General features: G+C 34.8%; 1 protein-coding gene across 1 annotated transcript; it reads left to right on the plus strand.

Moving 5' to 3' along the window:
• The first annotated feature begins 9,552 nt into the window (after positions 1 to 9,552).
• LOC120197983 (heavy metal-associated isoprenylated plant protein 24-like) lies at positions 9,553 to 10,448 on the plus strand. Its single transcript, XM_039199384.1, has 2 exons — positions 9,553 to 9,795; positions 9,963 to 10,448. The coding sequence occupies exons 1-2, from the start codon at positions 9,639 to 9,641 to the stop codon at positions 10,256 to 10,258; spliced, it is 453 nt and encodes a 150-aa protein (XP_039055315.1). The 5' UTR covers positions 9,553 to 9,638; the 3' UTR covers positions 10,259 to 10,448.
• Positions 10,449 to 12,210: the final 1,762 nt, after the last annotated feature.

Below are 12,210 nucleotides of genomic sequence, written 5' to 3' on the forward strand. Positions count from 1 at the left end.
ACACCGTTAGCACTGACTGGAAATATAAACAGTAATTAAAATGAACAGATTCGTAAACAGTGTCGTGGTATAACCACTGCCTTAGAAATGAATTCGCCCCGATGTGTGTAATCGCTGCAGTAGGCGGACCGTCCCCTGAGGTTAACACGGTCGCTCCGAATTCTGTACACCCGAAATCGGAGTGGACTGCCGGTGGTATTGCTCTTCTTACGGAAAACACACAGAGAGAATATTTAGAAAACACTTGGAGAGTGAATTCTGAATGTTGAGAGTGAGTTGAGAAGCTGAATATAACTCTCTATTTATAGGCTAGAAATAGGGTTAAAATCGTCCATAAAATTTCAGGATTAAATCTCTTCTTTGTAACAGCTGAAACGTCTAGATGAACCTGACTCAGAAATAGTCCAGGTTCATTGTATCATTATTCAACTGTTATAACTCCCGAAATTATATCATGTAACCCCTGGAATTAAATCAAATAACTCATGTAACTCCTGATATTAACAGCTTGTCCCCTTTGTACAAAACTAGAAATCAGTCCAGATACATCTTAACGTTTTTTGATTTAATTTAGAAAAAGTTGTTTAATTTCTGATAACTCTCATAAACCAGCTGTTATCATTTAAATTTAAACAGTCCTCAGCAGCCTATAAATATCAGTTGAAATCTTTCACATTTTTTTCATTTGTTTCTTTCAAAGAGAAACTCCTCAAGAATTTTCTCTAAAAAGATAGTATTCGCGCGGACGTGTCGAAGACACGTATTACCACGACCCCGACCCCGAGTCGATCCGAGCCGTGCCGTACCGATCCGAGCCGTGCCGTGCCATGCCAAACCGAGACGAGACGGACGGCGACGGCGGTGCACGAGAGTCCCCTTTGTTCTCTTTCACTCAACAAGGAAGTGAGAAATCCAAACCATAAATACCTATTCCCAATAGTATTTCTAATACTATGTGGGATTGAGCATTACCAACATTCCCCCACTAATGTAAAAGAATTCTTCTGAAACTCGAAAAACAAACTTTCCAGAAGAGCAATAGCGAGATTAGTTGCTTAAGCACTAGTGAACGTATCTGGAACTAGTACATAGTGATAATGAGCAATCCTTCTCTTAGATAAGTGAAACTAGTCTGGAACTTTCTAAGATGGGGGCAAACTCATAACACATAACTAACCCCTTCATCCACCTGAGTCCTCGATGTGTAAGATATATATATATATATACAAAAGTATATATTTGGCTATCTTACCTCAGGATTCTAGTAAGTGTGCTAGAAAAATGGCCCAATATTTTTCATATAATGTGGCTAACCCTTCTCACTTACATAGGTTATTTCATCAAGTTTATCTCGATATAAACCACCCTTAACAGAGATATGAAATAATTAAGAGCTTTTATAAAAGCTCAACCTCACAAAGAGTATGGTGACTTTCTTCAAGTTCATTATAAATGAACCACCCAAACTCTGGGCTAATAAGTCATTAAGAATAAATATTCAACCTCATTTATCGGTAAATTCAATAAGTCATTCTCACTAGAACCATCCAAATACTTGGATTTGAATTTATTAAGAGTTTAACAAACTCAACCTTTCTGTTGGTAAGTTCATTATTTCCTTCTCACTTAGGAATACTCACTCAAATTGGGTTATGAACTTATTAAGAATAGATATTCGGCCAAAATCGGTAAATTCATCAAGTCTTTCTCACTAAAACCACCCAAAGCCTGGGCTATGAATTTATTAAGAGTACTTAAGCTCATCCTGGGAATGCACATTATTCGTCATAGGGATAGGAAGTAGGAATGTGCACTATGAGTATTTCCATGGTTTCGTTTGACCACATGGAACTTAGATAACTAAGTTGGGTATCCACCATGAATTCCTCAACCAATGGGCTTGAGACCCATCCCCCTCGACGAATCTAGGACTAGCTTCCGACTTAACCCTTTGGTAAGCGGATCTGCTAGGTTCCTTTCCGACTTCACACACTCTAAAGAGAGCACTTTATTCTTTATTAAGTGTCTAACTGATTCATGTCTTATGCGAATGTGTCTTTTCTTACCATTGTAAGCTTAGTTCTTAGCCACACATATCGCAGCTTGTGAATCACACAACAATGAAACTGGGGGAGTCGGTCTTCCCCACAACAGAATATCTGCTAGCAAGCTTCTGAGCCACTCGACTTCTTGCCCAGCTAGGTCAAGAGCTATAAACTCTGACTCCATTGTAGAACGAGCAATACAAGTCTGCTTTGATGATTTCCACGAGATTGCTGCTCCACCCAAAGTAAAAATATACCCGCTCGTAGAGCTTACCTCATCATTATCAGAAACCCAGTTGGCATCACAATATCCTTCTAGTACCACAAGAAAGCTAACAAACTCGAGTTTCCAATCCAAAGTACCCTTAAGATACTTCAGTAAGCGTTTAAGAGCAATCCAGTGCTGACCACTCGGATTATGAGTATACCTACTCAGTCTACTCACAGCATAAGCAATATCAGGCCAAGTATAGTTCATTAAGAACATTAAGCTCCCAATTAATTTAGCATATTCAATTTGGGAAACACTACTTCCTTTATTATTAACTAGATGTATGCTAGGGTCATAAGGAGTTCGAACAGGGACAACATCAAAACTGTCAAATTTCTTTAGCACTTTCTCTATATAATGTGCTTGACATAAAGAAAATCTCTTCTCAGTTTTGGTAACTTTGACTCCTAAGATTACATCTACTTCTCCCAAATATGTCATCTCAAACTTAGTGGACAAGAAATTTTTAACTTTGTTAATGGACTCAATGTTAGAACTGAAAATCAACATGTCATCAACATAAAGACTTATGATAACACATTCAGTGTCAAATATCTTCGAATACACACAAGTATCCGAACCACTCATAACAAAACCAAAACTAAGAATAGTTTTATGAAATTTCTCATACCACTGTTTAGGAGCCTGCTTAAGTCCATAGAGTGACTTTTTGAGTCTACAGACTTTGCCTTCCATACCAGGTGCTTCAAAACCTAGTGGTTGCTCCATGTAAATCTCCTCATCTAGATCTCCATTCAAGAAAGCAGTCTTAACATCCATTTGATGTACCTGCAACTTATGAATAGAGGCCAGTGCAAATAATGCACGAATCGTTGAGATTTTTGTAACAGGAGAGTATGTATCAAAGTAGTCTCAACCAAACCTTTGAGTGAACCCTTTGACAACTAACCTTGCCTTGTACCGTTGAATCGAACCATCTGGTCTTAGTTTCTTCCGGAAGACCCATTTGTTGGAGATTGGTTTGAATCCCTTAGGCAAGTCAACTAATTCCCAAGTATGATTAGACATTATCGATTCTAGTTTATCATTAACAACGCTTTTCCAAAAACTAGCATCGATAGATCTTATAGCTTCTTCAAAAGTTTTAGGATCCTCATCTAACAGAAAAATTTGAGCTATAGGATCTGAAATGGAGTCTAAATCATTTATTTCAGAAATAAATGAAGTAATAAAGTCTGGTCCAAAAGAGGTTTCAACTCTTTGCCTTTTACTTCTTCTAGGCTCAAAATCAATTTTTTCAGAAGACCTAGCATGATTGCTAGAAGAAGTTGATGGAATATATTCTATTTGTGTTTCAATATTTATTCTCGGTCCCTTTAAAGGAAAAGTATTTTCAAAGAAAACATCATCCCTTGACTCACAAATAGAATAATCTTATAAAAGTATGAATCTGTATGCAACACTATTTGTAGCATACCCTATAAACACTGCATCAACAGTTTTAGGTCCGATGGTGGACTTCTTAAAGTCTGGTAAACCCACTTTAGCCATACACCCCCACACTTTCAGGTATTGTAAATTAGGAGCGTATCATTTCCACAATTCATATGGGGTAGAATCTAATTTCTTATGAGGAACTCGGTTCAAGATATGGGTTGACGATAGAATGGCTTCCCCCCACATGTTATCAGATAACCCTAAACTTATTAGTAAAGAATTCATCATCTCTTTTAAAGTTCTATTTTTCTTTCGGCTATACCATTATGTTGAGGAAAATAGGGGGCTGAAGATTCATGAATTATGTCATTCTTTTCACAAATATCTTTTAAGAAATTAGATCCATATTCACCACCTCTATCAGATCTAACCCGTTTGATTCTCCTATCTAACTGATTTTCAACTTCTGCCTTATAAATAATAAAGAAGTTTTCAGTTTCATCTTTAGTCCTTAGGAGATAAACTTTTGTATATCTTGAATAATCATCTACAAAAGTTATGTAGTAGTGCTTTCCTTCTTTACTTTCAGTGTTTATAAAATCTGCTAGATCAGTATGAATAAGTTCTAACAACTCAGTCTTTCTATTAGAAACAGTCTTAAAGTGAGGTCTAGTATGCTTAGCTTATACACAAATCTCACATTTGTTAAAGCTAGTTGTGTCTAGTTTAGGCAGAACATTCATATTTATTAATTTCTTTAAAGAATGAATATTCACATGTCTTAATCTAGCATGCCACATATAAATGGATTCAACAATATAAACAGAAGTAATAGCTTTATTTTCATTAAATTAAGTTTCTATGACAAATAAACTATTGCTTAAAAACCCTTTCCCAACATAATCACCATTTCGAGAAAGTACAAGTTTATCTGCCTCAAAAACTAACTTACTGTCTACCTTATTCAGAAGCCCACCACTTATCAAATTTCTACGCAAGGCAGGTAAATACAAAACATTATTTAAAGCCAGAGTTTTACCAGAGGTCAGCTTGAGTAAAACCTTGCCTTTGCCTAGCACCTCATAGCTGCTAGAGTTCCCCATGTACACACATTCACCTACGTTCCCATCATCGAATTCGGTGAAAAAATCCTTCCTTGCGTAGAAATGCTTTGAAGCGCCAGTATCAACAACCCATTCCGAACTGTTTTCCACCAGATTGACTTCTGAGACCACCGCAACAATGATCTCATCATATTCTTTTACAACGTGCATCTGTGGCTTGTTTTTATTCTGGCGGTCTGAGCGGTGTTGGTATTGGTAAGCTTTCTAGCCGGGTAAACCACAGACATAGCACTTGAGCGTCTTTCCTTCAGGTTTGGCCTTTCCTGACTTCTTGAAGTTGGTAGCCTTATGAGGTTTCGTCTTCTTGTCTTGATTCCCACGTTTCATGATCTTCTTAAATTTAGACTCAACCAAGTTAGCTCTAAAAGATAAATTACTCATAGAATTAGTAAGCTTATCTTTTAAACGGTTGGCTTCTTCAATCTTCATATGGCCCACGAGCTCTTCAAGCAAAGTTTCTCTCTTCTTATGCTTAAGAGAGTTGCGGTAGTCAAACCAAGACTTAGGCAACTTCTCAATGAGAACATTGGCTTGCAACACCTCGCACATTTGCATCCCTTCGGCGATGATGTCAGCAACTAGATTCTCATAGTTATGGACTTGATCCATTATCGGCTTGTCATCAGTCATCTAAAATTTGAGCCATTCGCCGACAACGTACTTCTTGATGCCAGTATCGTCCGCACTATACTTTTTTATCGAGAGTATCCCAAATTGCCTTGGCACTCCTTTCTCTAAGGAACATATCAAATAATTTATTTGACATGTGACTGAGCAAATGTCCTCGCACTGTTTTGTTGTCTTTCTCGTACTTCTCGTGGGTAGCGAGTGCATCAGCGGCAGTTGCTAGGGCATTATCATTGAGGACCGCATCAGCATCATTACCGGTAGCTGGGGTTGGCGGCATGGTAGGTGGTGGCTTGAACAACACGTAGTCAATATCAAGTTGCTCGAAGAATATCAGGATTCTTTGAGACCACCTTCTATAATTTTTTCCATCAAGTGCATCGAGCTTGGAAAGATCGGGTATCAGTTTGCTCAAAGGTGTTGACATGATTGCAGTATATAGAATTCGTTTCTAAATTGTTGGTAAAATAGACTGCAAAACTACACCGTTAGCACTGACTGGAAATATAAACAGTAATTAAAAGGAACAGATTCGTAAACCGTGTCATGGTATAACCACTGCCTTAGAAACGAATTCGCCCCGATATGTGTAACGCTGCAGTAGACGGACCGTCCCCTGAGGTTAACACGGTCGCTACGAATTCCGTACACCCGAAATCGGAGTGGACTGCCGGTGGTATTGCTCTTCTTATCGGAAAACACACAGAGAAAATATTTAGAAAACACTTGGAGAGTGAATTCTGAATGTTGAGAGTAAGTTGAGAAGCTGAATATAGCTCTCTATTTATAGGCTAGAAATAGGGTTAAAATCGTCCATAAAATTTTAGGATTAAATCTCTTCTTTGTAACAGCTGAAACGTCTAGATGAACCTGACTCAGAAATAGTTCAGGTTCATTGCATCATTATTCAGCTGTTATAACTCCAGAAATTATATCATGTAACTCCTGGAATTAAATCAAATAACTCATGTAACTCCTGTTATTCACAGCTTGTCCCCTTTGTACAAAGCTGGAAATCAATCCATATACATCTTAACGTTTTTGATTTAATTTAGGAAAAGCTGTTTAATTTCTGATAACTCTCATAAACCAGCTGTTATCATTTAAATTTAAACAATCCTCAACAGGCTATAAATATCAGTTGAAATCTTTCACATTTTTCCATTTGTTTCTTTCAAAGAGAAATTCCTCAAGAATTTTCTCTAAAAAGATAGTATCCGCGCGGACGTGTCGAAGACACGTATTACCACAACCACGACCACGAGACGAGACGGACAGTGGCGGAGGCGGTGTGCGAGAGTCCCCCTTGTTCTCTTTCACTCAACAAGGAAGTGGGAAATCCAAACCATAAATACCCATTCCCAATAGTATTTCCAATACTATGTGGGATTGATCATTACCAACAATAACATTACTCATTGTGCTTAAGTTGGTGGGGTTTCTAGCACTCTCTTGAGCTAGTACATCACAAAAGACTGGGTGAGTGATAAAACCATCACGTCTGCAGTACCAGTAAAATGACAAAGCCAACTTTGATTAATAGGGCTTAAAGTTAAAAGAGGTGAAATTAACAGTTGTAGTTAACAAATGCATGGCGATAGAGGACTTTATTTTCACCATCTTTTCAATATTTTAACAGAAAATAAGGGCAAAATCTCTTGGTTTAATCTGAAAATGAAGAATGAATGAATTCAAGGTTGAATTTCCATTTTGAGGAATGGATGTTTGATAAATGAAGCGTAGGAAGTATTTCCCGTTTTTAAACATACATGTATTTGTTATGCAAATAGAATAATAAGAAGAAGAAGATAGAAGAAAGAAGAAGAGGAATAAGAAAGAAAAAATAAGAAAAAAGAAAGAAAAAATAAGAAAAAAGAAAGAAGAAGACCGGGGGTGTTTTAACGGAGTTAACGTGCCACGCCAGCTAAAACTAACGGTGGGTAACGTCAGGGACCTTACTGGAAATGAATTAAAAGTTTAGTGACTATATTGCAAGTTTAAAAAGTTAGGTGACCATAATGCAAGCTCCCTAAAAGTATAGGGACTATTTATATACTTTACCCATAAAATTATGCTGCAAATACTAGTTGTTATGGGCCCAGACCTCGGTATGGTTGATGAAGATGAGTGTATGGCTATGCTTCACTCACTCAAATCTTGAAGTCACAGCTCTTAATCAAATTAGGCATTGCAATAATACAATTGCTAGAATGGTCTGGAAATATATAGATTTTGCATATATGTATAAATGGTTCGAACTTATGTATGATACTGATACACTTAAAATTTATCTAAATCTGATTTTGCACTAAGTAGCATTAAGCAAAATAGTTTAAAGAGTTATACAAAAATCAGAACTCTAAATATAATATAGTTTAAATAAAAATCAAAACAATAATAGAGTTTACAGACTGACATACAAGTAAGTCGTATAAATATATATGTCTACTTATCTAAATCAAAAATTGTATTACGATAGAATGTACTAAAATCCTTCGATGATGGCGCCCTTTAGAAAATGTTCATAATCTATTAACATGTTAACAGAAAAGCATTCAAATACTAAAACTTTATAAATTTAATAATATACTTCTATTTTAATATACTTAATGTAGTTCATAAGTGTACAAATACAAACATAAACAAAAGGTACGAGTACAATAATATATCTTCCTTAACAATATATCAAGTATCTATATAATTTACTCAAGTATAAGAAATATCGTATTGCGAAATTCTCTTCCAACCTAAAAATATATTACTCCGTTACATTCGTTAATTTACTTTATACTAGTATTATCAATTATGGAGTTATTTTATGAATCTTGATTTTAATCGTATAATTATATTATTAATAATAATGTATCTGAATTTACATAGAAATCGAATAAAAATAAAACATAGTGTAATATAGTTAATATTGTCTCAAATAATCATATAAAAATATAACTTAAAACTATGGTAAAATTGCTCCAATAATATGTTAAAAAAATTTATTGGACTATATAAAGCGTAAATAAAATTATTTTTTCAGATGAAGTGCTTGTTATAGTATTTATGGGAAGTTATCTGGTTCATACAATGAATTTTGAAAGTTGCCTAATTATTTGACGGAAAAGACATTTGGATCACTCGAGGATTTATGGAGTGTTACAATTACATGCTATCCCTACCATTATGTATGCATGAAATATAAAGAAGACGTTTAAAAAATATTTTTTCATTTATTATACATAACCCTTTTTATCAAACATATTATTCAAATTTTTATTAATGTGTTAAATATAATATAATATTTATTTAAAAATAACTCTTAACCCTTTAATATTGAACGTTTAAACTCTTAGATTTATGATGTTCGAATCTATAACTTAAAAAAATTACAACAATTTATTTATCACCAAAATCGCTCCGTACAATTTTATTTCCTTTTCAGTTTTGAATTTGGAGATGGGTTTCCAAATGCTCAAATCCATTGATTTCAGCTTTGTTTATTGTTTCGTTATCTTATATTTATGATACATTTAATGTTATGCTTCTACAGTCGCAGTCCCACCGCCCATTCAAACCCCCATATCCACTCAATGGACCCACCAAATTTCACAAGTGGGACACCGATACCACCACAGTTCCAATAGCTCCAAAACTAACCCCACCCATTCATTGCCACGTGTCCATCCCTCTCATTTTCAGAACTTTCTATTTCCGCGTGTCATTCCATATTTTCTCTTACGTGGCAGCTGCTGGTGCCATCCAATCCACTCCACATCTCACCAGTCACCACTGCATTAACCATTTAGATAACAAAATTTTCCGATTTTCGTAAAAATTAATCCGATTCTAGTAAAAATCAACGAAAAGTGAAGACTTTATAAAGCAATAAAGTATTGTGTTTGTTCCTCTATAGGGAAAAAGAGTCAATGCATGTCCCAAGGAAGTTTCGTGGAGGTTGTAGAAGAATATCTTATTATCGCCTTAAATTAATATATGTTTTATTTATTATTAAGACCAAATTTTACATTGTCCCATCTAATTCTATAAAATCCATGCCATGCCGACCAAATGGAGGAGCAGTCATTGTCTTCAACCCATCTTACATTATATATATACACATTTATGTACTTAGCTTACAGCTTCTTCATATTGAAACACATATCGGAAAGTTGATCAAAGATGGGAGTGGAAGGCACCATTGAATACATCTCCGATTTGCTTAGCAGCGTCAAGAAGAAGAAAAAGAAGAAGCAAATCCAAACTGTGGCTCTCAAAATAAGGATGGATTGTGAAGGTTGTGCCCGTAAGGTCAAGAAGGTCCTCTCCGGCGTAAAGGGTAATCTTTATATATATATAATTGTTAACAACACATATATTCTACAAACACAGCCGCACAACTATTCGAACCGAGTCCTTAAAGAGAATATCATTGTGGTTCATCAACTTAAACGTTTTGTTTTCTGTGTTTTTTCTTAATGCTTTGTATTATTTTGTTTTTGGTAGGGGCGAAGTCCGTGGACGTGGACTTGAAGCAACAGAAGGCAACCGTGACGGGTTACGTGGAGGCGAAGAAAGTGCTTGCGGCGGCACAGTCGACGAAGAAGAAGGTGGAGTTGTGGCCTTATGTGCCGTACACTCTGGTGGCCAATCCTTACGTGGCTCAAGCTTATGACAAGAAAGCACCGCGCAATCATGTGAGGAAGGTTCCTGATACGGCCACCGTGAGTGAGACCACCGTGGACGACCGCTATATCATCATGTTCAGTGATGAAAACCCTAATGCTTGCTCCATCATGTAAAAAAAAACCACAAATAAAACGATAGCAGTAATAAAGAGGATTGTAAAGTTTTAATTTGTTCCGTTGCAATATGAATGAGAAATGTTTGTGGTAAGATGCGAGCAAATGGGGAACCTTGTGGGCCGTTGTGCCACAATTATGTATTTGATGTATATAGCATTGTCTATATATTTGACCTTTTACATGAGAAGATTTATGGGGGAAAAGAACAAGCAACACTGAAGCTGTAGATTCGTGGCTAAATTTGAGTGGATGGGAAAGTAGGTCTACTTTGATTTAATAATATTTATAATAGAATATATAATATTCAAATTTAAATATTTTTACATTAAAAAATTAAATTTTTTAAATTAAGATATTTGTTGATGGGTTAAGTCAAGTTTGGATTACAAAAATATTTAACTTGCAAGTATATGGTCTAACCCCTAATTCATACAATCTTGGAAACCTTCTTTTTAATATTTAAAAGCCATTGTTATATTTTTAAATGTATTGTATGATTAAAATTAAATAATTAAAATACATATTTTTTGGTATAATCATTATAGAAGTATTACAAAATGAGTTTAGTTCAAGTCGGATTTATATACGAGATTAACATATTTTATATTTATCCAAGTCTGATCCAACTCAAAATATGAGCCTAATTTTTTAGGATTAACTAAAAATTAAGTGCCTAAATTATATTTTTTTATTTAGGTGTCAAAAGTTTTGTTGTGAAAGTAAGTGTTTAACGTTTTATTCTATTATCATTTTATATGGTCTAATTATCAACATATGTTTAAAAAAATATGTCACTCGCTCATTATTTGACATAAGACTTGATTTTTAATGTAAGTTAATTTTTTATTTAAAAATATAAAATATAAAATTTCTAAAAAAATCATTAACATTTCTAATTTCTCAAAAAAAAACTCTAAAAATCACGATATTAAAAAACCCCCCTAATCTCTAGATATCGTCTCCTCATCCTTTCGCTCAAGTCAGCGACATCTTTCAATACTTGATCATCACCCTCACCACCTTTCTCGTAACCCTCCTTGTCGTGATCAATTCGCCTCTCAACGCCTTTCAAAATCCTATCTTTCATTGTTCTTCCACGCCAGTTTGTTGAAGCAAAAACAGTCGATCACCATTTCATCTTTCAACAGTGCACTTAAATTAAAAGAATTAAAATCAGATTGTGTGTCAAGCACTCATTGGATGATAATATTTTTTAAGGACGTTGACGATTAGACCATGAAATGGCAACTGAATAAAATATCAGACACATACTTTGACAAAAAAAAACTTTAGATGTATTAAGAAAAAAAATAAAAAAATTAAGTACTTATTTTCAGTTAACTTTAAGGTGACGTTTGGTTCGCTGGAATGTTTCTGAGGGAATTGAAATATGTGAAGGAATTAGAATCTGTCATGAATTGTAATCCAATTCCATATTCTGTTTGGTTTGCAGGAAATTGAATTGGAATCCAATTCCATATTCTGTTTGGTTCGCAAACATGTCAGATGAATTTGATTTTAGTAATATAAAATGACAGGATTGTTCTTCTTGTTTTTTTGCTTAATTTTAGTTTGTTTTATAAATTACATGTAGCAATATATTATAAAAATTTAAAAATTTAAATTTAAATTTTATTGATTGATTATTCATTTCAATAAATTATAAAAATCATGCTAATAAACATCATAAGTTAAAATTATCCCAATTAGGGATGGTCATGGGTCGGGTTTTTGGTCCACCCGACCCGACCCGAGTACAAGGGAACCTCCATCCGAGACCCGACCATACCAAAATAAAGTTTCACCCGACGCGACCCTAATATATGAATTAGAAACCCGACCCGAAATAATAAAAAACAATATTTTTATTCAATAAAAAAGTGACTTAATTGGAAAAAATATATATAGAGTGGTATTATTGTAATTATTCCTAAATATATAAAGTAAAA

The sequence above is a fragment of the Hibiscus syriacus genome, unplaced genomic scaffold (assembly GCF_006381635.1).
Source record: "Hibiscus syriacus cultivar Baekdansim isolate YM2019G1 unplaced genomic scaffold, ASM638163v2 tig00117056_pilon, whole genome shotgun sequence".
In the NCBI taxonomy this organism is placed as follows: domain Eukaryota; kingdom Viridiplantae; phylum Streptophyta; class Magnoliopsida; order Malvales; family Malvaceae; genus Hibiscus; species Hibiscus syriacus.